This window comes from Ranitomeya imitator, chromosome 2 (assembly GCF_032444005.1).
Source record: "Ranitomeya imitator isolate aRanImi1 chromosome 2, aRanImi1.pri, whole genome shotgun sequence".
Classification (NCBI taxonomy): Eukaryota; Metazoa; Chordata; class Amphibia; order Anura; family Dendrobatidae; genus Ranitomeya; species Ranitomeya imitator.
The window spans coordinates 351345710-351372224 of record NC_091283.1 but is presented as its reverse complement, the minus strand read 5'-3'; the positions used below and the strand labels follow the sequence as shown (position 1 = coordinate 351372224).

General features: G+C 44.0%; 1 protein-coding gene across 2 annotated transcripts in view; it reads right to left on the bottom strand.

Moving 5' to 3' along the window:
• Positions 1 to 3795: 3795 nt before the first annotated feature.
• Positions 3796 to 26515, bottom strand: part of LOC138663754 (oocyte zinc finger protein XlCOF6-like) — a 33961-nt gene continuing 11241 nt past the window's right edge. The window contains exons 1-6 of one of the 2 annotated variants that reach the window (XM_069750080.1): positions 11914 to 12121; positions 11609 to 11788; positions 11403 to 11526; positions 11225 to 11322; positions 11061 to 11151; positions 3796 to 5360 (exon numbers count right to left, since the gene is read on the bottom strand). In XM_069750080.1, coding sequence (XP_069606181.1) covers positions 3943 to 5360; positions 11061 to 11151; positions 11225 to 11322; positions 11403 to 11526; positions 11609 to 11788; positions 11914 to 11994 — 1992 coding nt within the window. In that variant the 5' untranslated portion in view covers positions 11995 to 12121 and the 3' untranslated portion in view covers positions 3796 to 3942. Of the gene's footprint in view, positions 5361 to 11060; positions 11152 to 11224; positions 11323 to 11402; positions 11527 to 11608; positions 11789 to 11913; positions 12122 to 26515 lie in introns of those variants that run through there. The other variant, XM_069750081.1, reaches the window with a different exon arrangement.

The following is a 26515-nucleotide window of genomic DNA, read 5'->3' as shown; positions in this document are numbered from 1 at the left end:
AGTTGATTCCACGTTGGCTGCCCGACCATATACCCAGGAGGCACGGTGGCAACTTGTGGAGGCCGGGGCATCTCTAGGGTCCCTATAAAAAGCCTCAGGCCATCAGTCATACGGGTTTGTCCTATCCATCAGGGGGACAGAGAGAAAGAGACTTAATACCTACGATAGTTCTGAGGACCTCACTGAGGAGCTCAGCAGGGAAGTACTACAACACTGAGACGCTAGAGGAAGGCTATTGAATTCCACCTGGATAAGGGGACTCTGGATTTGCCTTCACACCGGCCGGACTCTACCTGCCCTGTGGTCCCTACCCTGGACTGTGGATGCTGAAGCCTTCAGTAAAGGTAAAGAGACTGCAACCTTGTGTCCTCATTATTCACTGCGCCTTACATCATCCACCATCTACCATCTAGACTCTGGAAAGCCCTGGGGACATACTTCATCTGTGGGAAGGTATACCATCTAGCTGCCATCACATCACCCCAGCGGACCCCTAAGCAGCGTCGGTCACCCTGACCGAATACCACAGGTGGCGTCACGAACATTTTCCCTTTAAAGACCTCTCCCCCATATTACAACGGACGTCCCCTAGGGCCACGGATCGGGTCAGCCACCGTGACATTCCCACTGAGAACAGAAGAAGGGCCCGGATCCGAGTACCCCACTGCCCTACTGGGGGGGCGATCCAGAGTGTCTCTTATGTCTCTGAAGAAGACGGTGGTCCACACGGATAGCCAGAGACATGGCTGCCTCAAGGGAACCTGGAGTCTTCTACAGAGCAAAGGCATCCTTTACCCTTACACATACAGCTCTGGCAAAAATTAAGAGACCACTGCACAGGTTTATAAAAACCACAATGACCGAAGAAAATAATGGATGGCACTCACCAATGCGTTTTTTTCTTGCTTTATTAAAAGCTGTGCGGCTCAGGCACGGGAGACATGTGCAAGGTACGGACTACAGCTGTTTTGCGCTTCAGTGCTTCAAAGGGTCCCGTTGAATTGGTGAGTGCCATCCATTATTTTCGTTGGTCATTGTGCTTTCCTTGCATGTTTTTTTTTCATATGGATTGAGCACCTACAGCAGTGTTTTTGGAGGCTATATGGCGTTCATGATTTAGTGTGGCTAACCTCATCTGATCCCTTTGAGGTAAAGTTGACGCAGTGGTGCCAAACACTCTTCTGATCTTGGTTTATAAAAATCAGTTTCTCTACATGTCTGACAGCCATTCCATTTCAGTGTCAGTTGAATTCCAACCAGAGTACACCTCAGTCTACTTAATGTGCTTCTGATTAGTTGATCACCTGAGCCAAATCTTATTTAACGAAGGAAAGTATAAAAAACACTGCTCCCAAGAGCTTGGCGCCGAGATCTCCATCTGCACATGGAGTCCACCGCACAGGAAACCATGGAACTGCGAGGGGCTCTGGCCTTTCACAAAATGTCAGCAGAGTCCCCCCCCCCCCCCCGCAACACCGCCGGGCACCTCGCAGCGCCATACACAAGCAGCAGCACTGGACAGTAGCAACATAACTGGACACCCGAAGCAGCGAGCCGCACATCGAAACACCCCCTCATCCCAGCCTGCGGCCTGAAGCATCACCCCACTACTGCCTCCACCAGCAGCGACCATGGGACTCCGCTTTGCCACAGCCAACACCCCCGGTAAGCAATAAGACGCATGGATTATTAGAAGCACCACCATTTTAATAAAAAAAAATTTTTCCTATTTTTCTCCTCAAAAATTGGGGTGCATCTTATAATCCAGAGCGTCTTATAATCTGAAAAATAAGGTATTTACCATTACATTTGGAATAAAGCTAACACTGTATTCCACCATGAGAATATTATACCTACAGTCAAACATGGTGGTGTGATGGTGTGGGGCTGCTTCTGCAGGACCTGGCTGAGTTGTCAGAATTGTCAGAACCATGAATTTTGATGTCTATAATAAAATCACAGAAGCATATCTATCTCTGAATGGCTCAAAAGTAATTATTCTAAAGGGAATCTGTATGTCGACATATGCTACCCAAAACACAAGCTGCAGGAATCAGAGCCAGGCTACACAATTGAATTTACGAGAAAACTTAGCTGGAAGAGCCTATGGAGCAGGGGTGAACCTAGCCTCTCTGCTGCCTGAGGCGAACGGAAAAATGGCGCCCCCCCCCCACAGTCCCTGCCTCACTGCCTGTGCACACACATCCCTCCACCGGACCCGGTAATCGCCGGCGCGGTGTGTGTGTGCTGTGTCTGATATGTGAGCGGTGTGTGTGCTGTGTCTGATATGTGAGTGGTGTGTGTGTTTACGCGTTGTGTCTGATATGTGAGCGGTGTGTGTGTGCGGTGTCTGATATATGCGCTGTGTGTGCTCTGTGAACGGTGTGTGTGCTGTGTCTGATATGTGAGTGGTGTGTGTGCTGTGTCTGATATGTGAGCGGTGTGTCTGTGCTGTGTCTGATATGTGAGCAGTGTGTGTGTGCGGTATCTGATATATGCGCTGTGTGTGCTGTGAGCGGTGTGTGCGCTGTGTGTGCTCTGTGAGCGGTGTGTGCGCTGTGTGTGCTCTGTGAGCGGTGTGTGCTCTGTGAGCGGTGTGTGCGCTGTGTGTGCTCTGTGAGCGGTGTGTGCGCTGTGTGTGCTCTGTGAGAGGTGTGTGCGCTGCGTGTGCTCTGTGAGAGGTGTGTGCGCTGTGTGTGCTCTGTGAGCGGTGTGTGTGCTGTGTGTGCTGAGCGGTGTGTGTGCTGTGTCTGATATGTAATGTGGGTGCCACCACATATTATTGCTACCTTCTGTCACATTCTGCCGACAGATTCTGAAAAAAAGAGAAGAAACCTGTGAAGTGCAAAGACTATTTCAGAGCACAATACATTTTTAAGTTCTTAACCAACATTTACTGCTCTAGATTGCTTTTCTTTCAATTATGGGTGACTTTTATATTTGTTTTTGTTTAAATAAGATCTTTTTTATTGACCATTTGCAACATTTTCCAAAATTTCATACACATACAGAGAAAAAAAAACTTTCCACCTCTCAAAAGCAAAAAAACCAGTCCATTAAAACTCCTTGTTTTATATACATATTACAGCTTCACTGATCATCAATCAGAGGTCATAATGTTTACACTTTCAGACCTATCCCTTGATAATATACAGAACAGTAGGAATATAATACAAAAGTCATAAATTTTGAAACAACATCTTTCTGGACATTTTTTTTTCTTACGTAGTTACAAGTATTTCAGGCTAAAAATATTTTTTTGCAATTGAGTTTCATTAGAAGTTTTGCAAAATTTTGTTTCTCTGCACATTTTATTTAAATGTAATCTGTGGCCATAAATCAGCTGATAAAAGCTCAGAAAAAGACAGATAAAAGTTTACAAACCTTCATGTTAGACTGTCAGAACGAACTGCAGACAGATTCTGAGTTAGTGGTTGGCGACTTTCTCTTGTTAATGAGGCTTTCCCCAGACATTGTACAGCTATCCAGTAAATAGAATGGCTGCTGGTGGTAGGTCATGTGACCAGATCAGTCAATCAAATTCCTCCAATTGTAAAACACCTCACATATGAAAGCTGTTTTTCTATTGGAGGAGACTGATGGGCTGATCTGGTACACACGACCCTCCATCAGTGGCCATTGTATGGAGGTCAATGGATGAGGAAAGCTGCATTATCAAAAAAAAAAAGTGACCAAACTTTAACTGAGAACCCTTCGGTGAACTTGTTCTTAAGGTTTAACAGGAAAGTCAGTAACTCTTTTAACTGTCTTTTTCTAAGCTTTTCAGTCATTAATTCTGAGCTTGGCCTCCATCGTTCATCCGTAATAATGCCTATAATGTCCTCCAATTTGTAGCTTTTATTGGAAATTGAATTAGATATGGGTGAAAGAGCTTTATATGGAGGTATGATGTATAAAATAATACGATTTGTGCATAAAACATTATGAAAATGAAAAGGTTTTTCCTTTGTGACATTTTTGATGGCCATTTAGAGCTGCCCTTTGGGAAAACCATTTTCCACATATATTACATGACAGTGGCTTCTGTTCTGTGTGAGTTTTTAGATGGTTCTTAAGGTTTGATTTCCTGGTAAAATATTTTTTACATTCTGGGCATGAGAATGGCTTCTCCCCTGTGTGAGTTCTTTGATGTCTAAAAAGAGCTGAATTTTGGCTAAAACATTTCCCACATTCTGAACATGAAAATGGCTTTGCTCCTATGTGAATTCTCTGATGTCTAAAAAGAACCGATTTCTGGTTAAAACATTTTCCACATTCAGAACAAGAAAACGGCTTCTGCCCGGTATGAATATTTTGATGTGTAGCAAGAGATGTTTTATCTGTAAAAAGTTTTCCACATTCTAAACATGAAAATGGCTTCATGCCTGTATGAACCCACTGATGTTTAACCAGATTTGACTTAGAAGTATAACATTTCCCACATTCTGAACAAGAGTATGGCTTTTCTCCTGTGTGAATTCCCTGATGTGAAACAAGACAAGATTTCTGGGTAAAACTTTTTCCACATTCGGGACATGAAAACGGCTTTGCACCTGTGTGAATTCTCTGATGTCTAAAAAGATCTGATTTCTCTCTAAAACATTTCCCACATTCTTCACAAGAAAATGGCTTTGCCCCTGTGTGATTTTTCTTATGTTTCATAAGGTATGATTTCCAGGTAAAACACTTTCCACATTCTGAACATGAAAATGGTTTTGCTCCGGTGTGAGTATTTTGATGTTTAGCAAGAGATGACTTATCGGTGAAAAGTGCACCACATTCTGAACATGAAAATGGCTTCACCCCTGTGTGAACCCACTGATGTCTAGCAAGACTTGCTTTGTCATTATAATGTTTTCCACATTCTAAACATGAATATGGCTTTGTACCTGTGTGAATTCTTTGATGTAGAACAAGACCCCATTTCTGCTTAAAACATTTTCCACAGTCTGAACATGAATATGGCTTTTCCCCTGTGTGAATTCTCTGATGTCTAAAAAGATCCGATTTATCTCTAAAACATTTCCCGCATTCTTCACAAGAATATGGCTTCTCCTCTGTGTGACTTTTCTTATGTTTAAGAAGTTTTGATTTCCAGTCAAAACATTTTCCACATTCTGAACATGAAAATGGCTTCTTCATTGTGTGACGTCTTTGATTTATGACTTTTCTGCTACATTTTTTCTGCGGTGAATCAAATGATAGGACCCATTCAAAAGGATCATATGATAGATCTTTGCTGTGAACGGCTATATTTGGAATTAGGACATGCTCTTCATATGCAACTTGTGTGATACCACGATCATCTGCTTTACGATTTAAAGATATCCAATATCCCTCTGAGCTCCTGGGACAGTTATCTGCCAAGAATAGAAAGGAATATTATTCCCTAAAATTGATACTGATGTTTTATGACATTTAGATCTTAAAATCAAACCAGGGATTCAAGCTTCAGGAGGCTAATTTGCATATTCCAGGTGCCTTCTGGGAGAAGCGAAGTCTCCCTAAGCTAGAAGATCGTTGGGTACAGCCGGGACCAGCTGCTTCGAAAGCATCACCAAACCAGGGATTCAAGCTTCAGGAGGCTAATTTGCATATTCCAGGTGCCTTCTGGGAGAAGCGAAGTCTCCCTAAGCTAGAAGATCGTTGGGTACAGCCGGGACCAGCTGCTTCGAAAGCATCACCAAACCAGGGATTCAAGCTTCAGGAGGCTAATTTGCATATTCCAGGTGCCTTCTGGGAGAAGCGAAGTCTCCCTAAGCTAGAAGATCGTTGGGTACAGCCGGGACCAGCTGCTTCGAAAGCATCACCAAACCGCGCGCCGTAATTTTTGCCTGTAGGACATTATTGCAAGAGAGCTTGGCTGAGTAGATTACACAAGAAGGAAAACACACAGCAAGTCAGCAGGATCTAGGAGCAACATGGCAGATGTGACAACCTACATGGTGAGCTGCAGCATGTGCTACATGTTCACAGATCGACCAGAAGAAGAATCCAATTTCACCTGTCAGAAGTGTAGACTAGTGGCCCTTTTAGAAGAAAAGGTGCGGGGTCTGGAAGAAAGAATAGCAACTTTGAAACTCATCAAAGAGAATGAAGACTTTCTAGACAGAACAGAAGCATCTCTACTGGTCACAGAAGGTGCAAAAAGTGTCAGAGAACCTCCAAAAGCAGATGAGTGGAAGCATGTGACCAAAAGAAGCAAGAAGACCATGGAGAAATCACCAACCACACAACTGAAGAACCGATATCAAATCTTTGTAGAGGATGAAGATGGCACACCTAAGAATGAAGCAATACCAGCAAGCAAAAAAGAAAAGGGCACACAGCAACAAGTGACAGCAAAAAGTACAGCCAAGAAGCAACGAAGAGTGGTGGTGGTGGGAGACTCACTACTGAGAGGCACCGAAGCAGCCATCTGCAGACCGGACATAACTGCAAGAGAAGTATGCTGCCTTCCAGGTGCGATGATCAAGGATGTGACCGATAGGATACCAAAGCTCTTCAGCTCCAAGGACGTCCACCCATTTCTTCTGATACATGTTGGCACCAATGACACGGCAAGGAAGGACCTACCGACAATCTGCAAGGACTTTGAAGAGTTGGGGAAGAAAGTAAAGGAACTGGATGCACAGGTAGTTTTTTCTTCTATCCTTCCAGTAGACGGGCATGGCACCAGGAGATGGAACAGGATCCTTGATGCAAACAACTGGCTAAGACGATGGTGCAGACAACAAGGATTTGGATTCCTGGACCACGGTGTGAATTGCTGGTATGATGGACTCCTCGCCAGAGATGGACTACACCTCAACAAAACTGGGAAACACACATTCGCCAGAAGACTCGCTACACTCATCAGGAGGGCGTTAAACTAGAAGAAGAGGGGACGGGAAGAAAAACATTAGACTCGAACAAAGACGACCCAGGAAAACATACTCAGAAGGGAGGTAAGAACATTTCTAAAACAATCCACAGTGAGGAGATTGGAACAAAACAAAATCCTCTAAACTGCATGCTCGCAAACGCCAGAAGCCTGACAAACAAGATGGAAGAACTAGAAGCAGAAATATCTACAGGTAACTTTGACATAGTGGGAATAACCGAGACATGGTTAGATGAAAGCTATGACTGGGCAGTTAACTTACAGGGTTACAGTCTGTTTAGAAAGGATCGTAAAAATCGGAGAGGAGGAGGGGTTTGTCTCTATGTAAAGTCTTGTCTAAAGTCCACTTTAAGGGAGGATATTAGCGAAGGGAATGAGGATGTCGAGTCCATATGGGTTGAAATTCATGGAGGGAAAAATGGTAACAAAATTCTCATTGGGGTCTGTTACAAACCCCCAAATATAACAGAAAGCATGGAAAGTCTACTTCTAAAGCAGATAGATGAAGCTGCAACCCATAATGAGGTCCTGGTTATGGGGGACTTTAACTACCCGGATATTAACTGGGAAACAGAAACCTGTGAAACCCATAAAGGCAACAGGTTTCTGCTAATAACCAAGAAAAATTATCTTTCACAATTGGTGCAGAATCCAACCAGAGGAGCAGCACTTTTAGACCTAATACTATCTAATAGACCTGACAGAATAACAAATCTGCAGGTGGTTGGGCATTTAGGAAATAGCGACCACAATATTGTGCAGTTTCACCTGTCTTTCACTAGGGGGACTTGTCAGGGAGTCACAAAAACATTGAACTTTAGGAAGGCAAAGTTTGAACAGCTTAGAGATGCCCTTAATCTGGTAGACTGGGACAATATCCTCAGAAATGAGAATACAGATAATAAATGGGAAATGTTTAAGAACATCCTAAATAGGCAGTGTAAGCGGTTTATACCTTGTGGGAATAAAAGGACTAGAAATAGGAAAAACCCAATGTGGCTAAACAAAGAAGTAAGACAGGCAATTAACAGTAAAAAGAAAGCATTTGCACTACTAAAGCAGGATGGCACCATTGAAGCTCTAAAAAACTATAGGGAGAAAAATACTTTATCTAAAAAACTAATTAAAGCTGCCAAAAAGGAAACAGAGAAGCACATTGCTAAGGAGAGTAAAACTAATCCCAAACTGTTCTTCAACTATATCAATAGTAAAAGAATAAAAACTGAAAATGTAGGCCCCTTAAAAAATAGTGAGGAAAGAATGGTTGTAGATGACGAGGAAAAAGCTAACATATTAAACACCTTCTTCTCCACGGTATTCACGGTGGAAAATGAAATGCTAGGTGAAATCCCAAGAAACAATGAAAACCCTATATTAAGGGTCACCAATCTAACCCAAGAAGAGGTGCGAAATCGGCTAAATAAGATTAAAATAGATAAATCTCCCGGTCCGGATGGCATACACCCACGAGTACTAAGGGAACTAAGTAATGTAATAGATAAACCATTATTTCTTATTTTTAGGGACTCTATAGCGACAGGGTCTGTTCCGCAGGACTGGCGCATAGCAAATGTGGTGCCAATATTCAAAAAGGGCTCTAAAAGTGAACCTGGAAATTATAGGCCAGTAAGTCTAACCTCTATTGTTGGTAAAATATTTGAAGGGTTTCTGAGGGATGTTATTCTGGATTATCTCAATGAGAATAACTGTTTAACTCCATATCAGCATGGGTTTATGAGAAATCGCTCCTGTCAAACCAATCTAATCAGTTTTTATGAAGAGGTAAGCTATAGACTGGACCACGGTGAGTCATTGGACGTGGTATATCTCGATTTTTCCAAAGCGTTTGATACCGTGCCGCACAAGAGGTTGGTACACAAAATGAGAATGCTTGGTCTGGGGGAAAATGTGTGTAAATGGGTTAGTAACTGGCTTAGTGATAGAAAGCAGAGGGTGGTTATAAATGGTATAGTCTCTAACTGGGTCGCTGTGACCAGTGGGGTACCGCAGGGGTCGGTATTGGGACCTGTTCTCTTCAACATATTCATTAATGATCTGGTAGAAGGTATACACAGTAAAATATCAATATTTGCAGATGATACAAAACTATGTAAAGCAGTTAATACAAGAGAAGATAGTATTCTGCTACAGATGGATCTGGATAAGTTGGAAACTTGGGCTGAAAGGTGGCAGATGAGGTTTAACAATGATAAATGTAAGGTTATACACATGGGAAGAAGGAATCAATGTCACCATTACACACTGAATGGGAAACCACTGGGTAAATCTGACAGGGAGAAGGACTTGGGGATCCTAGTTAATGATAAACTTACCTGGAGCAGCCAGTGCCAGGCAGCAGCTGCCAAGGCAAACAGGATCATGGGGTGCATTAAAAGAGGTCTGGATACACATGATGAGAGCATTATACTGCCTCTGTACAAATCCCTAGTTAGACCGCACATGGAGTACTGTGTCCAGTTTTGGGCACCGGTGCTCAGGAAGGATATAATGGAACTAGAGAGAGTACAAAGGAGGGCAACAAAATTAATAAAGGGGATGGGAGAACTACAATACCCAGATAGATTAGCGAAATTAGGATTATTTAGTCTAGAAAAAAGACGACTGAGGGGCGATCTAATAACCATGTATAAGTATATAAGGGGACAATACAAATATCTCGCTGAGGATCTGTTTATACCAAGGAAGGTGACGGGCACAAGGGGGCATTCTTTGCGTCTGGAGGAGAGAAGGTTTTTCCACCAACATAGAAGAGGATTCTTTACTGTTAGGGCAGTGAGAATCTGGAATTGCTTGCCTGAGGAGGTGGTGATGGCGAACTCAGTCGAGGGGTTCAAGAGAGGCCTGGATGTCTTCCTGGAGCAGAACAATATTGTATCATACAATTATTAGGTTCTGTAGAAGGACGTAGATCTGGGTATTTATTATGATGGAATATAGGCTGAACTGGATGGACAAATGTCTTTTTTCGGCCTTACTAACTATGATACTATGAAAATGTCTGTATAAATTATACATACATGCTAGCCACCTTAGGGAGAGACCCAAGTTGGGCTAAATGTAGCGGGACGAAATTGTTGTATAAATTATAAAAATATTTAGAATTGAGAGTCCTCAGTGGTTGATACCTTTTAATGGCTAACTGAAAAGATGGTAACAAATTGCAAGCTTTCGAGACTACTCCGGTCCCTTCATCAGGCATAGTAGTCTTGAAAGCTTGCAATTTGTTACCATCTTTTCAGTTAGCTATTAAAAGGTATCAACTGCAAGACTGCTCTTTCCTATACTACAAAGAAACATATAATGTGCGGTATATATGTTTCTTAACAGTGAATCCCGGTCATGCACTAATGCCTCGGCATCCATCATGACTGTGCACACTGTCAGACAAATTCATAGTGAGCAATACGTAGTGTAAATTGAACCCATGTGTATCATGTGACAGAAATCTAGTGGGAAGATTTGGATGGGCCTGCATATAGCTTCCAACACAAAAGAAGACTGATCCTGATTGGTGTTCGATGTCGTTCTTAGTTATTGTATTCTTCAAATAAAAAAGCTAAAAAGCCATCATGCCTAAGGAGAAGCAAAGAGTTTGGGAAATATGGGCAAGAATTATAAATTGAATGGTTCTCTTTTTTTCTCTCTACTCAGAATGGGGGGCTGTTGGGGATGTGTTTAAATAGAAAAAGAATAGAGGAAAAAAAAATACGTAACTAAATGATAACTGTATTTCTTGTATTCATGTGTCCACTGTTTATATTTGAACACATAAAAAAAAGGACAAGGACTGGTGTCTTGTCATAAAAAAGCCCACCATACTGATTATATCTTTCATCACATGATTTTCTAAGTTGTCAGCACATTCTATATACATTGTCATTTGGTTTTGCAGTTTAGAGATCTGGGCAGGTAAAGGTCAACATCTTCTAATTCCAGGTAGTAGGGTGCATTCTCCAGGATGTAAGCTCTGGCCAGAACAGGTCTCACTACAACAGAAGTAATTCCAATGTCCAAAGTAATGGGGACAGTTTTGGTTTAGCAGGAGAATGGGGACCACTTGTTTGTGATATAGCCAGACTACACCCCTGGTAAAGCAGCCACAGTCGTTGATTGAGAAGAATCCGTGACATCTCAGCATTTAGTGGTTTCTACTCACCTGGGTAGTCATATGTAGTTATCTCCTCTCTACACCGCTCATCTCCTCTCACATATGTCCCTGTAGTACTAATATGGGTCAGATCTTCATCCTGAAACAAATTTTGTAAAAGTCACAGTCTACACATCGTAGAGGAAATCTCATGACACCTTCTCTGCATCTACCTCATGAGTGAGAAGAACATTGGGATTTTCTTGCTTACAGTCCTGTGAAAGAAAAGGACTGTGACATCTCTCCGGTGTTGTCCTTTTCCTGGATAAAACTGGAGGAAACACATACAGGGACTGAATTAATTCTTTACATACAAATTATAGGCTGTGTGTATTTAGTCCTGTCTATTACCTGGTGATGTGAGGGGCTGGGGAACCTCCATCATCACATCCTTGTACAGATATTTGTGTCCTTCTAAATACTCCCACTCCTCCATGGAGAAATAGATGGAGACATCCTGACACCTTATAGGAACCTGACACATATAATGACACCGTCATCCCCCGATCCCTTCATAGTGTTACTGTATAATGTCCCAGCATTCCCAGCCGTGTCACCTCTCCAGTCAGCAGCTCAATCATCTTGTAGGTTATTTCTAGGATCTTCTGGTCATTCATGCCCTCATGTAGCAGGCGGTGAGGTGGTGGCCACGTGATTGGGCTTAGGGGTCTTCTCCATCCCTCAGACACAGGGTCCTCAGAGCTCTCACTAGAGGTCTTCCTCACTACTGTGTAATCCTGGTTATGGAGAGACACATTAATAAACCTCACTAATGACATTTACAGAGTCCTCAGTCTCTCCAGTTTTGTCCATCTGTTATTCCCATAGATAACAATGATGTGACGTCATCAGAATCTCTCACCTCTCCAGTAAGCCGGAAGAGGATCTCTAGGGTGAGGTGTAATATCCTCTCCATGATCTTGTCCCTGTCCCTATCCATCATCAATGAGTCAGTAAGGTTATATAAATCAATTATTAGTATTCTTTATAGTAAGAACCTAAATGGAAAAAACATGAACGAATGTTAAAAAAAAATACTTAAGTGTGATCAGTTGAGGTCAATGTTTTTAAGAAAAACGCTTTTCATCTTGGTTGCTTTAAGCTTTAGGTGAACTGTTTGGGCCAAACAAAGCCAGAGAGTAAAACCAATTGGCCATTAACCAGATAATTTTCTCTTAGGTGATTCTAATATTCTATAAAGTAAGTTATAACCCTTGAATTATGTCAATACATGCGTTTCGAGGGCTACTAATGAGGTTTGTTCTGCAGTCTACTTTCTTATGGTTCTGCTGAAAAACCTTGACAAGTTTGTATCATGTAGGGTGAAGTGGATGGTCAAGTGTCTAGTGAAACAAATACAATACATGGTGTATTTCTCCAACACTGTGAAGACTATTGGAATAAAATGCTCAACAAATCTTTTTTTTTTTCAAAAAACAATCTTTATTGAACATGCCGACACGGGGAGCAGCAGCTGAAGTTACAAGAACTTGGTCTTTCTCTGAACTATTGTGCAGTGGTGAGATGAATGCAGATTGATCACTTTTGATGACTAAATATTTCATGCTTGCACTTACGGTTCTCTATATTTTCTATAGCTTAAATGAATTTATGACTGGAACAATATGTCTCTAGTCTTTTTGAGGGGTTTTAGCAGTTAATAAAAACTCAAATCTTTTGTAAAAAAAACAAAACAAAAAAAACGTATGCGTCGTAATATTCTGAGACCAATATCTTTTCTATTTTAATCATTTGTTAGGGGTCGAGTTCCCGCCTCTGCACAGGGGGAATCTCTGGCCATCTCCACTGTGGTCTCCCATTCTTCTCCTGCCGCAGTGGAGCCTGCTCAGCGGAGACGTTGGTCCCAGCGTCTTGCTCAGTCTGACTCTGTACAAAGAGTTACTGCTGTTTTTCCTGCTTCTGTCATTGAAGCCAGTGCTGGGCAGCGGCAAGCAGACGCTTCTAGGACTAAGTCCCCGGGCTGCGAACGCATCTATAACAATAAAACATCTATATTTACTCGGTGCGTTCCGCTAGCCCTAACATCATTGTTAGGCTCGAGTTCATATGAGGGCGCCCTCTGCTGGTTGTCCTCATATGAACTCGAGCCTGGGAGCTTTCTAGGAAAGTTCCCACGATCTAGGAACAGCCAGCAGAGGGCGCCTCACCGCAAATGAAGGTAAATATAGGTCATTGACCTACTTTACCTTCATTCCCCGGGGTTTTGCAGCCAGGAGCAGCGCTGCATTAGCAGAGCTCATGGCTGCAAAATATTTTAACCCCTTCAGATGAATTTACATCGTGGGACTTTACAGATCTTCGGAAGGTATGTGTTATGGACCTGGTGGTTAGGAGCACCCGGAAGGACCTGATGGTTAAACTCACAGGACAAGCTCTGGGAAGTGGGAACTCTGCTGACCGCAATCCCTAATCCTATCACACACACTAGAAATAGCCGTGGAGCGTACCTAACAGGCCTAGACGCCTCGACACAGCCTAAGGGCTAGCTACCCCTAGAGATAGAAAGTAAAGCCTACCTTGCCTCAGAGAAATTCCCCAAAGGAAAAGGCAGCCCCCCACAAATATTGACTGTGAGATAAGATGAAAGTCACAAACACAGGAATGAAAGAGGTTTCAGCAAAGGGAGGCCAGACTACCTAAACAGACAGAGGATAGAAAAGGTAACTTTGTGGTCAGCACAAAAAACTACAAAAGACCATGCAGAGTGTGCAAAAAGAACACCGCACCGACTCACGGTGCGGAGGTGCCACTCTGCCTCCCAGAGCTTCCAGCTAGCCAGACAGAATCATATTAGCAAGCTGGACAAGAAAACAAGAACAACAAAATAAACCAGCAGGGACTTAGCTTCTGCTGGAGTAGACAGGTCACCAGAAAGATCCAAGAGCGAACTGAACCAGTACTGGAACATTGACAGGTGGCATGGAGTAACGATCTGGGTGGAGTAAAATAGAGCAGCCAGCCTAAGAATTAACCAGGTCACCTGTGGAAGGAACATCAGAACCAGCAGCTCCACTCACAGCCACCAGAGGGAGTCCATGTACAGAACTCGCCGAAGTACCATTCATGACCACAGGAGGGAGTTCCAAAACAGAATTCACAACAGTACCCCCCCTTGAGGAGGGGTCACCGAACCCTCACCAGAACCCCCAGGCCGATCAGGACGAGCCAAATGAAAGGCATGAACCAGATCAGCAGCATGAACATCAGAGGCAACAACCCAGGAATTATCTTCCTGACCATAACCCTTCCACTTGACCAGGTACTGGAGTTTCCATCTCGAAATACGAGAATCTAAAATCTTCTCCACCACATACTCCAACTCCCCCTCGACCAACACCGGGGCAGGAGGGTCAGCGGAGGGAACCATAGGCGCCACGTATCTCCGCAACAACGACCTATGGAACACATTATGGATGGCAAAAGAAGCTGGAAGGGCCAAACGAAATGACACAGGATTAAGAACTTCAGAAATCTTATAAGGACCAATGAAACGAAACTTAAACTTAGGAGAGGAAACCTTCATAGGAAAACAACGAGACGACAACCAAACCAAATCCCCAACACGAAGTCGGGGACCAACACAGCGACGGCGGTTAGCGAAACGTTGAGCCTTCTCCTGGGACAATGTCAAATTGTCCACTACGTGAGTCCAAATTTGCTGCAACCTGTCCACCACAGAATCCACACCAGGACAGTCCGAAGGCTCAACCTGCCCTGAAGAAAAACGAGGATGGAAACCAGAATTACAGAAAAAAGGCGAAACCAAAGTAGCCGAGCTGGCCCGATTATTAAGGGCGAACTCAGCCAAAGGCAAGAAAGACACCCAATCATCCTGATCAGCAGAAACAAAGCATCTCAGATATGTTTCCAAAGTCTGATTGGTTCGTTCGGTTTGGCCATTTGTCTGAGGATGGAAAGCCGAAGAAAAAGACAAATCAATGCCCATCTTAGCAAAAAAGGACCGCCAAAACCTCGAAACAAAATGGGAACCTCTGTCCGAGACGATGTTCTCCGGAATGCCATGCAAACGAATCACATGCTGGAAAAATAATGGCACCAAATCGGAGGAGGAAGGCAATTTAGACAAGGGTACCAAATGGACCATCTTAGAGAAGCGATCACAAACCACCCAGATGACCAACATCCTTTGAGAGATAGGGAGGTCTGAAATAAAACCCATGGAAATATGCGTCCAGGGCCTCTTCGGGACCGGCAAGGGCAAAAGCAACCCACTGGCATGAGAACAGCAGGGCTTAGCCCAAGCACAAGTCCCACAGGACTGTACAAAAGAACGCACATCCCGTGACAAGAAAGGCCACCAAAAGGATCTAGCCACCAAATCTCTGGTACCAAAGATCCCGGGATGACCAGCCAACACCGAACAATGAACTTCAGAGATAACTCTACTAGTCCATCTATCAGGGACAAACAGCTTCTCCGCTGGACAACGGTCAGGTCTATCAGCCTGAAACTTCTGCAGCACCCGCCGCAAATCAGGGGTGATGGCAGACAAAATTACCCCCTCCTTGAGAATACCATCCGGCTCAGGAACATCCGGAGAGTCAGGCACAAAACTCCTGGAAAGGGCATCAGCCTTCACATTCTTAGAGCCCGGAAGGTAAGAAACCACAAAATCGAAACGGGAGAAAAACAGCGACCATCGAGCCTGTCTAGGATTCAACCGTTTGGCAGACTCGAGATAAGTCAAATTCTTGTGATCCGTCAAGACCACCACGCGATGCTTGGCTCCTTCAAGCCAATGTCGCCACTCCTCGAATGCCCACTTCATAGCCAAGAACTCCCGGTTGCCAACATCATAATTACGCTCGGCAGGCGAAAACTTTCTAGAAAAGAAAGCACATGGTTTCATCACCGAGCCATCAGAACTTCTCTGAGACAAAACAGCCCCTGCTCCAATCTCAGAAGCATCAACTTTGACCTGAAACGGGAGCGAAACATCTGGCTGGCACAGCACAGAGGCAGAAGAAAAATGACGCTTCAATTCCTGAAAAGCCTCAACGGCCGCAGAAGACCAATTGACCACATCAGCACCTTTCTTGGTCAAATCAGTCAACGGTTTAACAACACTTGAAAAATTAGCGATGAAGGTAAAGATTAGCAAAACCCAGGAACTTCTGCAGACTCTTCACAGATGTAGGCTGAGTCCAATCATAAATGGCCTGAACTTTAACAGGGTCCATCTCGATAGTAGAAGGGGAAAAAATGAAGCCCAAAAATGAAACCTTCTGAACTCCAAAGAGACATTTAGACCCCTTCACAAACAAGGAATTAGCACGAAGGACCTGGAACACCATTCTGACCTGCTTCACATGAGACTCCCAATCATCTGAAAAGACCAAAATATCATCCAAATATACAATCATGAATCTATCCAGATACTCTCGGAAGATGTCATGCATAAAGGACTGAAACACAGATGGAGCATTAGAAAGCCCGAATGGCATCACCAGGTACTCAAAATGGCCCTCGGGCGTATTAAATGCTGTTTTCCATTCATCGCCCCGTTTAATACGGACAAGATTATACGCCCCTCGAAGATCTATCTTGGTGAACCAACTAGCCCCCTTAATCCGAGCAAACAAATCAGACAGTAGCGGCAAAGGGTACTGAAATTTTACCGTGATCTTATTATGAAGGCGGTAATCGATACAAGGTCTCAAAGAACCATCCTTCTTGGCCACAAAAAAGAAGCCTGCTCCCAACGGTGACGACGACGGGCGAATATGCCCTTTCTCCAAGGACTCCTTTATATAACTCCGCATAGCCGCGTGTTCTGGCACAGATAAATTGAACAGTCGGCCCTTAGGAAACTTACTACCAGGAATCAAATTAATGGCACAATCACAATCCCTATGAGGAGGTAGGGCACCGGACTTGGGCTCATCAAATACATCCCGGTAATCCGACAAAAACTCAGGAACTTCTGAAGGAGTGGAAGACGAAATTGACAGCAATGGAACATCACCATGTACCCCTTGACAACCCCAGCCGGACACAGACATAGATTTCCAATCCAATACTGGATTATGTACCTGTAGCCATGGCAACCCCAAAATGACCACATCATGCAGATTATGTAACACCAAAAAGCGAATATCCTCCTGATGTGCAGGAGCCATGCACATGGTCAATTGAGTCCAGTACTGAGGCTTATTCTTGGCCAAAGGCGTAGCATCAATTCCTCTCAATGGAATAGGACACTGCAAGGGCTCCAAGAAAAAACCACAGCGCCTGGCAAACTCCAAGTCCATCAAATTCAGGGCAGCGCCCGAATCCACAAATGCCATAACAGAATAGGACGACAAAGAGCAAATCAGAGTAATGGACAAAAGAAATTTAGGCTGTACCGTAACAATGGTGGCAGACCTAGCGAACCGCTTAGTGCGCTTAGGACAATCAGAGATAGCATGAGTGGAGTCACCACAGTAAAAACACAGCCCATTCTGACGTCTGTGTTCTTGCCGTTCAGCTCTGGTCAAAGTCCTATCACACTGCATAGGCTCAGACCTATGCTCAGAGAATACCGCCAAATGGTGCACAGCTTTGCGCTCACGCAAGCGCCGATCGATCTGAATGGCCAAGGACATAGACTCATTCAGACCAGCAGGCGTGGGAAATCCCACCATAGCATCCTTAAGGGCTTCAGAAAGACCTTTTCTGAAAATTGCCGCAGGGCACACTCATTCCACTGAGTAAGCACAGACCACTTTCTAAACTTCTGACAATATACCTCCGCTTCATCCTGACCCTGACACAAAGCCAGCAAGTTTTTCTCTGCCTGATCCACTAATTTTGGTTCATCATAAAGCAATCCAAGCGCCAGAAAAAACGCATCTACATCACGCAATGCAGGATCTCCTGGCGCAAGGGAAAATGCCCAGTCTTGAGGATCACCACGTAACAAAGAAATAATGATTTTTACTTGTTGAACTGGATCACCAGAGGAGCGGGGTTTCAAAGCAAGAAACAATTTACAATTATTTTTGAAATTCAGAAACTTAGATCTATCCCCAGAAAACAAGTCAGGAATTGGAATTCTAGGCTCTAACATTGGATTCCGAACTACAAAATCTTGAATGCTTTGTACCCTTGTAGTGAGATGATCCACACAAGAGGACAGACCTTGAATGTCCATATCTACACCTGTGTCCTGAACCACCCAGAGGTAAAGGGGAAAAGAAAGACAAAACACACTGCAGAGAAAAAAAAATGGTCTCAGAACTTCTCTTATCCCTCTATTGAGATGCATTAACACTTTGGGCCACCTGTACTGTTATGGACCTGGTGGTTAGGAGCACCCGGAAAGACCTGATGGTTAAACTCACAGGACAAGCTCTGGGAAGTGGGAACTCTGCTGACCGCAATCCCTAATCCTATCACACACACTAGAAATAGCCGTGGAGCGTACCTAACAGGCCTAGACGCCTCGACACAGCCTAAGGGCTAGCTACCCCTAGAGATAGAAAGTAAAGCCTACCTTGCCTCAGAGAAATTCCCCAAAGGAAAAGGCAGCCCCCCACAAATATTGACTGTGAGATAAGATGAAAGTCACAAACACAGGAATGAAAGAGGTTTCAGCAAAGGGAGGCCAGACTACCTAAACAGACAGAGGATAGAAAAGATAACTTTGCGGTCAGCACAAAAAACTACAAAAGACCACGCAGAGTGTGCAAAAAGACCCCCGCACTGACTCACGGTGCGGAGGTGCCACTCTGCCTCCCAGAGCTTCCAGCTAGCCAGACAGAGTCATATTAGCAAGCTGGACAAGAAAACAAGAACAACAAAATAAACCAGCAGGGACTTAGCTTCTGCTGGAGTAGACAGGTCACCAGAAAGATCCAAGAGCGAACTGAACCAGTACTGGAACATTGACAGGTGGCATGGAGTAACGATCTGGGTGGAGTTAAATAGAGCAGCCAGCCTAAGAATTAACCAGGTGACCTGTGGAAGGAACCTCAGAACCAGCAGCTCCACTCACAGCCACCAGAGGGAGTCCATGGACAGAACTCGCCGAAGTACCATTCATGACCACAGGAGGGAGTTCCAAAACAGAATTCACAACAGGTATGTATATTGTTGGTTTATTATTTTTTATTTGTTACAGAGCGAGGGTCTTCAGAAGGATTGAGCGAAGAATAAATTATTACAACAACCTTTGTTTTTATTTCATTAAAATAATTTTCAATGTTTTTGTGTGTTTTTTAACCCTTTACTAGTATTGGATTAATAATGGATAGGTGTCATAATTGACGCCTCTCTATTATTAATCTGGCTTAATGTCACCTTACAATAGCAAGGTGGCATTAACCCTTCATTACCCCATATCCCACCGCTACACGGGAATGGGAAGAGAGTGACCAAGTGCCAGAATAGGCGCATCTTCCAGATGTGCCTTTTCTGGGGTGGCTGGGGGCAGGTGTTTTTAGCCAGGGGGGGGGGCCAATAACCGTGGACCCTCTCCAGGCTATTAATATCACTGGCTTTACTACTCTGGCGGAGAAAATTGCGCGGGAGCCCACACCAATTTTTTCCGCCATTTAACCCTTTAATTTAATAGCTAGAACGGCCAAATTTTGCATATACACACTACTAACATTAGTAGTGTGGAATATGCAAAAAAAATGGGGATATGAGATGGTTTACTGTATGTAAACCATGTCTCATATCATGTCGGGTTTAGGAAGGAGATAGCAAAAGCCGGTAATTGAATTACCGGCTTTAAAGCTATCTAGTGCTGTATGAAGTAATAATATATATACATATATGTGTCTCACTGACATATATATATATACACCTATGCTATGTGTACACATTTATTCTACCTATTCTACTGTAAGCTGTCAGTGTGATTTTACTGTACACCGCACTGAATTGCCGGCTTTTCTCTCTAACACCGCTGCGTATTTCTCACAAGTCACACTGGTCCGTGTGTAATCCGTATTTTTGGGACTTCCATAGACTTTCATTGGTGTTTTTTTGCGCAATACGGTGACACACGCAGCATGCTGCGATTTTCTACGGCCGTAGAAAGCCGTATAATACTGATCAGTAAAATACGGCAGATAGGAGCAGGGGCATAGAGAAGCATTGGGCCGTGTGTAATGCGTGTTTTACGGACGTATTTTATGCGCTCATACGTCCGTAAAACTCGCTAGTGTGACGCCGGCTTAAGAAGGGATTAATTCATATTTCATTTTCTAGTGATACATTCCCATTACTGATAAATCTGCCTCAGTAGGCCACGTATACATGTCAGTGTTTTACAACTATGTGATGTCTGTGCTTCCCAAGTGTTTATTAACCCCTTAGCGACCGCCGATACGCCTTTTAACGGCGGCCGCTAAGGGTACTTAAACCACAGCGCTGTTAATTAACGGCGCTGTGGAAAAAGTACATAGCGCCCCCCAGAGTCGGATTTTCTCCGGGGTCTCGGCTGCCGGGGGTAGCCGAGACCCCAGAGAACATGATTCAGGAGGTTTTTAACCCACCCCGCATTTGCGATCGCCGGTAATTAACCGTTTACCGGCGATCGCAAAAAAAAAAAAAACGCGATCTCTTTTTAATTTCTCTGTCCTCCGATGTGATCGCACATCGGAGGACAGAGAAAGGGGGTCCCAGATAGCCCCCCGATACTCACCTGTCTCCCCCGGTGCTCCTCGTGTCTCCGGATGGGCGCCGCCATCTTCAAAATAGCGGGCGCATGCGCAGTGCGCCCGCCGGCCCTGCGAGAATCTTTCGGGTCTCGGCTGCCGGGGGTAGCCGAGACCCCAAAGAGCATGATCGGGGTCGGTTTTACCGACCCCTGTTTTGCGATCGCCGGTAATTAACTGTTTACCGGCGACCGCAAAAAAAAAAAAAAAGTAAAGTGTAATTCTCTGTCCTCTGATGTGATCGCACATTAGAGGACAGAGAAATAGGGGGATTCGGGGACCCTATCATACTCACCTGTATCCCTGGATCCTCCTGCTGCTCCTCCTGGCCGCCGGCAAAAGAAAATGGCGGGCGCATGCGCAGTGCGCCCGCCATCTGTCTCCATCTGCCGGCCGGCAGGAGAACAGCAGTTGGGGCTAAAATTAGGGTTAGGGGTAGGGTTAGGGGTAGGGTTAGGGCTAGGGGTAGGGTTAGGGCTAGGGTTAGGGGTAGGGCGAGGGTTAGGGGTAGGGTTGGGGCTAAATTTAGGGTTAGGGTTGGGGCTAAATTTAGGGTTAGAGTTGGGATTAGGGTTAGGGTATGGATTAGGGTTGGTATTAGGGTTAGGGTTGGCATTAGGGTTATGCTTGGGATTAGGGTTAGGTTTGGGATTAGGGTTAAGGTTAGGGTTGTGATTAGGGGTGTATTGGGATTAGAGTTAGGTTTGAGGTTAGGGTTGAGATTAGGATTAGGGGTGTGTTGGATTTAGGGTTTTGATTAGGGTTATGGTTAGGGTTGACATTAGGGTTGTTTTGGGGTAAGGGTTGTGATTATGGTTAGGGTTAGTGATTAGGATTATGGATCAGGTTGGGATTAGGGTTAGGGGTGTGTTGGGGTTAGGGTTGGAGCTAGAATTGGGGGGTTTCCACTGTTTAGGTACATCAGGGGGTCTCCAAACACGACAGCCAATTTTGCGCTCAAAAAGTCAAATGGTGCTCCCTCCTTTCTGAGCTCTGCCGTGCGCCCAAACAGTGGATTACCCCCACATATGGGGCATCAGCATGCTCAGGATAAATTGGACAACAACTTCTGGGGTCCAATTTCTCTTGTTACCCTTGTGAAAATAAAAACTTGGGGGCTACAAAATCTTTTTTGTGGAAAAAAAAATATTTTTTATTTTCACGACTCTGCATTCTAAACTTCTGTGAAGCACTTGGGCATTCAAAGTTCTCACCACACATCTAGATAAGTTCCATGGGGGGTCTAGTTACCAAAATGGTGTCACTTGTGGGGGGTTTCCACTGTTTAGGCACATCAGGGGCTCTCCAAACGCGACATGGCGTCCGATCTCAATTCCAGCCAATTCTACATTGAAAAAGTAAAACGGCACTCCTCTTCCAAGCTCTGCGGTGCGCCCTAACAGTGGTTTACCCCCACATATTGGGTATCGACGTACTCAGGAGAAATTGCACAACTTTAGTGGTCTAATTTCTCCTGTTACCCTTGTGAAAATAAAAATTTGGGGGCAAAAAGATTATTTTTGTAGAAAAAATGCGATTTTTTTTTTCACGGCTCTACGTTATAAACTTGTGTGAAGCACATGGGGGCTCAAAGTGCTCACCACACATCTAGATAAGTTCCTTAAGGGGTCTAGTTTCCAAAATGGGGTCACTTGTGGGGGGTTTCTACTGTTTAGGCACATCAGGGGCTCTCCAAACGCGACATGGCGTTCAATCTCAATTCCAGCCAATTCTACATTGAAAAAGTAAAACGGCGCTCCTTCATTTCCAAGCTCTGCGGTGCGCCCTAACAGTGGTTTACCCTCACATATGGGGTATCAGCGTACTCAGGAGAAATTGCACAACAACTTTTGTGGTCTAATTTCTCCTGTTACCCTTGTGAAAATAAAAATTTGGGGGCAAAAAGATCATTTTTGTAGAAAAAATGCGATTTTTTTTTCACGGCTCTCCATTATAAACTTCTGTGAAGCACATGGGGGTTCAAAGTGCTCACCACACATCTAGATAAGTTCCTTAAGGGGTCTAGTTTCCAAAATGGTGTCACTTGTGGGGAGTTTCCACTGTTTAGGCACATCAGGGGCTCTCTAAACGTGACATGGCGTCCGATCTCAATTCCAGCCAATTCTGCATTGAAAAAGTCAAACGGCGCTCCTTCACTTCTAAGTTCTGCGATGCGCCCAAAAAGTGGTTTATCCCCACATATGGGGTATTGGCTTATTCAGGAGATATTGCATAACAAAATTTATGGTTACATTTCGGTTTTTACACTTGGGAAAATAAAAAAAATGGATCTGAATTAAGATGTTTGCAAAAAAAAGTTAAATGTTCATTTTTTCCTTCCACATTGTTTCAGTTCCTGTGAAGCACGTAAAGGGTTAATAAACTTCTTGAATGTGGTTTTGAGCACCTTGAGGGGTGTAGTTTTTAGAATGGTGTCACAATTCATTATTTTCTATCATATAGACCCCTCAAAATGACTTCAAATGTGATGTGGTCCCTAAAAAAAAAATGGTGTTGTAAAAATGAGAAATTGCTGTTCAACTTTTAATCCTTATAACTCCCTAACAAAAAAAAATTTTGTTCCAAAATTGTGCTGATGTAAAGTAGACATGTGGGAAATGTTATTTATTAACTATTTTTCGTGACATATCTCTCTGATTTAAGGGCATAAAAATACAAAGTTTGAAAATTGCAAAATTTTAAAAATTTTCGCCATATTTCCGTTTTTTTCATAAATAATCGCAAGTAATATCGAAGAAATGTTACCACTAACATGAAGTACAATATGTCACGAAAAAACAATCTCAGAATCAGCATGATCCGTTGAAGCGTTCCAGAGTTATAACGTCATAAAGTGACAGTGGTCAGAATTGCAAAAATTGGCTCGGTCATTAAGTACCAAATTGGCTCTGTCACTAAGGGGTTAAGCAACCGTATGACTTATTTTAACATGTGTTATCATAAATAGATATCATATACAGTACGTTTGGGTCATGATTTTTTTTTCAAGGGGGACATATATCTGTATAGACCCTACCAGCTCCTCTTGGATCCATAAATCTAAGCAACAAGCTGATGCAGGGGGGATCCAAGTCAAAAGGTTTTCCTTGTGACACCGAGTCACTACCAATGGAAAAGCCGTGAAATGGGGTAGTCAAGAAGTTCAAGGTCAGATACTAGAAGGGGGTCATAGTAAAGACGTGGTCAAGTAACACTGGTCAAATGCCAGGAGGGTATGTCCAGATAAGGGGATAAGACAAAAGTATTGTCGGAGGCCAAGTCCACACATGAATAGTAACGACAAATCCTACGTTCGGCAACAAGATCAGGGAATCAGACACAGAGCAAAGCACATATCAAACAAGGCAAAGCTACAGCTGATGATGGTCTGCTCAAAGCTAGCCAGCTAAATAGCTAGCAAATAATTAAAGACGGAAGGCACCTGGCTGGAGGAATGCCCCGTAGGCTAGGCCAGATTAGATTAAGCAACAGGGTTGTCAATCAAAATGCTGACAACCCAGCATGCCCCAGAGTCAGATTGGAAGACTGGGCTGTCACTCATAATACTGACAAGTTCAGCACCCTCCAGATTTTATTGGGTGGATGATTTGGCACTCAGTGTCCCAAGGCCAGAGTAAATGATGAGGCCCATAGCAATCTAGTAAAGCCCCTGTCCATATTAAAAAAAAAAAAAAAAAGACGACCAAGAAATGCTCAACTCTGGGCCAAAGTGCGGACCAAACTCAGCCATTAGCCCTTTCATGACCAGAGGTATTTTCGTTTTTGCATTTTCATTTTTTGCTCCCCTTCTTCCTAGAGCCATAACTTTTTTAATTTTTGGTAAATGTGGCCATGTAAGGGCTTATTTTTTGCGGGACAAGTTGTACTATTGAACGACATCATTGGTTTTAGCATTTGTCATGTACTAGAAATTGCAATTGTTTATTTTGGTTTTTTACTATGTTCACTAAATGCCAAAACTAACCTGCCATTATGATTTTCCAGGTCATTATAAGTTCACTAGATGGCAGCCCGATTCTAAAGAATCGGGAGTCTAGAATCCATATATACTTTATTTATTCAAATGTAAGAATAATACAATTAATAAATAATAGTAAGAAAGAACAAAAATAATAGGCAGTATATGGAGAAAACACCAAACAAAAGTTCAAAATTGGTGTGAAAATGTCACTGAACCACTTCACAACTAAATATATATAGTTTTGGTAAATGGTATTATCATTTTTTTGACGAAATTCGGCAGGAGCTTGAAGAGCAACGTCACTGGGCCCGCCTCCACGCAGTAGAAACTTGCTGTGAGGTAAAAATTCAAAAATCACACCAAAATGGCGGGCGGAGTGTGTCACAGTACGGCACGTTTCTGATTGGTCGCTCGCAGCAGGCGGCAACCAATCAGACACTGGACACTGTTGACGTCACTTATCTCCGGACATTAGCTCCGGACATTAGCTCCGGACATTAGCTCCAGACAAAGCCACGGAAGTTGGCACAAATTGCAGGAAGTAGTATTCTAGGCAATTATATATTAGATAGATAGAATTAGATAGATATGGGATAGATAGATACATACAGATATATCTATATATCTATATATCTATTTCCATAGATATGTCCATATCCATGTTTCTAAACCCCTTCACCCCTGGAGCTTTTTTCGTTTATCGCTCCCCTTCTTTCCAGAGCCATAATGTTTCCGTCAGTATGGCCATGTGAGGGCTTATCTTTTGCGGGACAAGTTCTACTTTTGAACGACACCATTGGTTTTACCATGTCGTCGTGTAACAGAAAATGTGAAAAAAATTCAAAGTGCGATGAAATTGCAAAAAAAGTGCAATCCCACACTTGTTTTTTTGCTTGCCTTTTTGCTAGGTTCACTAAATGCTAAGACTGTGTGCACACGTTGCGGATTTGATTGCAGATCCGCAGCGTTTTTTGCCGTACGGAATTGCATTAAATCCACAGTGTAGTGCACAAGCAATGTAAGTCTATGGGAGCCGCAGACTTGTGCACATGCTGCGGAAAAGGCCGCACCGAAACGCAGCTTTTTTTTTTCTCCGCAGCATGTCACTTCTTTTGTGCCGGACTGCAGCGTTTCTGCACCCTTACGCCGAGATCACACACAGCGAGATTCGGCCGAGTCTCGCAGGTTAAAACCAAGCTCTGGCACCGGCACTCTGGAGCCGAGCGTGCGGCCACACAGCAATACATGGAGCCGCACGCTCCGCTCCGGAGTGCCGGTGCCAGAACTTGTATTTAACCTGCGAGACTCGGCCGTATCTCACTGTAGTGTGACTCCGGCCTTAGACTTTCATTGAGATGTAAAAAATATCTGCAGTTTTGCTGCGGATGTGGGTTCCGAGAAACGCTGCAGTTCAGGAGGAGGGAAGTGTGTGGGCGGTGACCAGGGCCGGACTGGCCATCGGGCACTTCTGGCAAATGCTAGAAGGGCTGGTGCCAGTAGTGGGCCGCTGCACTCTTTCCCCCCTACTCCCGCAAGTGCCGCCGCCGCATTCAACTATACCGGCGTCTATGACGCCGGTATAGTTCAATGCAATGATGGAGGAGAGAGCGTCTACTGCCGCTCCCTCTCCCATCATTCCCCGCTCTGCCTCTGACACTGCGGGTGCGTGATGACGTCATATCATCACAGACCTGCTGTGTCCCGGGCAGACTGCAGCCGCTGAGACAGGAGCAGCGCAGGCAAGAGGAAAGGTGAGGAGAGTGTGGAGCCATTATCGGGGGGATGAGATG